This window comes from Elephantulus edwardii, unplaced genomic scaffold, assembly GCF_000299155.1.
Source record: "Elephantulus edwardii isolate Elephantulus edwardi_28Jun2011 unplaced genomic scaffold, EleEdw1.0 scaffold00069, whole genome shotgun sequence".
Lineage (NCBI taxonomy): Eukaryota > Metazoa > Chordata > Mammalia > Macroscelidea > Macroscelididae > Elephantulus > Elephantulus edwardii.
The window spans coordinates 9,641,935-9,642,911 of record NW_006399819.1 but is presented as its reverse complement, the minus strand read 5'-3'; the positions used below and the strand labels follow the sequence as shown (position 1 = coordinate 9,642,911).

The following is a 977-nucleotide window of genomic DNA, read 5'->3' as shown; positions in this document are numbered from 1 at the left end:
TTTTTCTTTTATATATATTTATATTTATAAATACATATATATTTTTTTCTTTTTGGCTATATCAATCAATCTACATACATACAGCAAAAGAATAATTGAAACCCTAAAATGCCCCTTCAATTTTAACAGAAGCTTTTCGACACATCAAGCTACCCAAAGAGAGATATGACATCAAATGCACAAAACCACGCCGGAATCATGCTTGGGCATGAATAAATTCCTTCTCTCACAATATTGACATCTTCCTTCTAAATTGCCACTCTAGAATCTCTGGAGAAAAGCATTATATCCAATTTCAAGTATTCATTCATGTAAAAAAACAAAACAAAACAAGAAATGTAGATATTCCCAAATAATAAATAACCTAAAAGTATTTACGCTTGCTATGCAGTCATTCCTCTATTGACACTGAATATCTATAAGCAGAGCTTTCTAGGAATCTTCAACCAAGCAAAGCCATGACCACACATCATGACTTCAGTGAGCTGTGAAGTTGTCTGGAATCTTTTCTATGTGCTGTTTTTCAATTCTCTTCCCCACTGTCCTCTCTTCATCATTGTGTTTAGCAACCCACCCAATACAGGAATAAATTGATGCAACATGTCTCCTCCAAAAATTTTTCTTCCTTGAAAGAAAGTGGAAACAGTCAAGAATTCATGCTTCAGTCATTGCCTCTGAAGAGTCAACAGTACTGCTATTGTTGGTGGTGGTGTCATCAAGTAAAGTAAGACTCATAGTGATCCTCTGAACAATAGCCTTGAACCCTGTCCTTTCCTGTGAAATAAATACATGTCCAGATGCCCAAAAACCACTGAGTGAATTTTCCACTTACAATTTTTCACTGTTGTTGTTGTTATGTGCCGTCGATTCGTATTTTGTTTTCAACTCATAGTGACCCTATGCACAACAGCCCTAAACCCTGCTCTATCCTGCGCCAACTGCACTGCCTCTGACACACCCATCCCGATTACCCCAGT

General features: G+C 36.8%; 1 protein-coding gene across 1 annotated transcript in view; it reads left to right on the top strand.

Moving 5' to 3' along the window:
• IFI44L (interferon-induced protein 44-like) overlaps nt 1-212 on the top strand; it is a 31,327-nt gene extending 31,115 nt beyond the window's left edge. Inside the window, 1 exon segment of the mRNA XM_006888609.1 lies at nt 130-212. Within this exon segment, the coding sequence (XP_006888671.1) occupies nt 130-212 (83 nt within the window).
• Nucleotides 213-977: the final 765 nt, after the last annotated feature.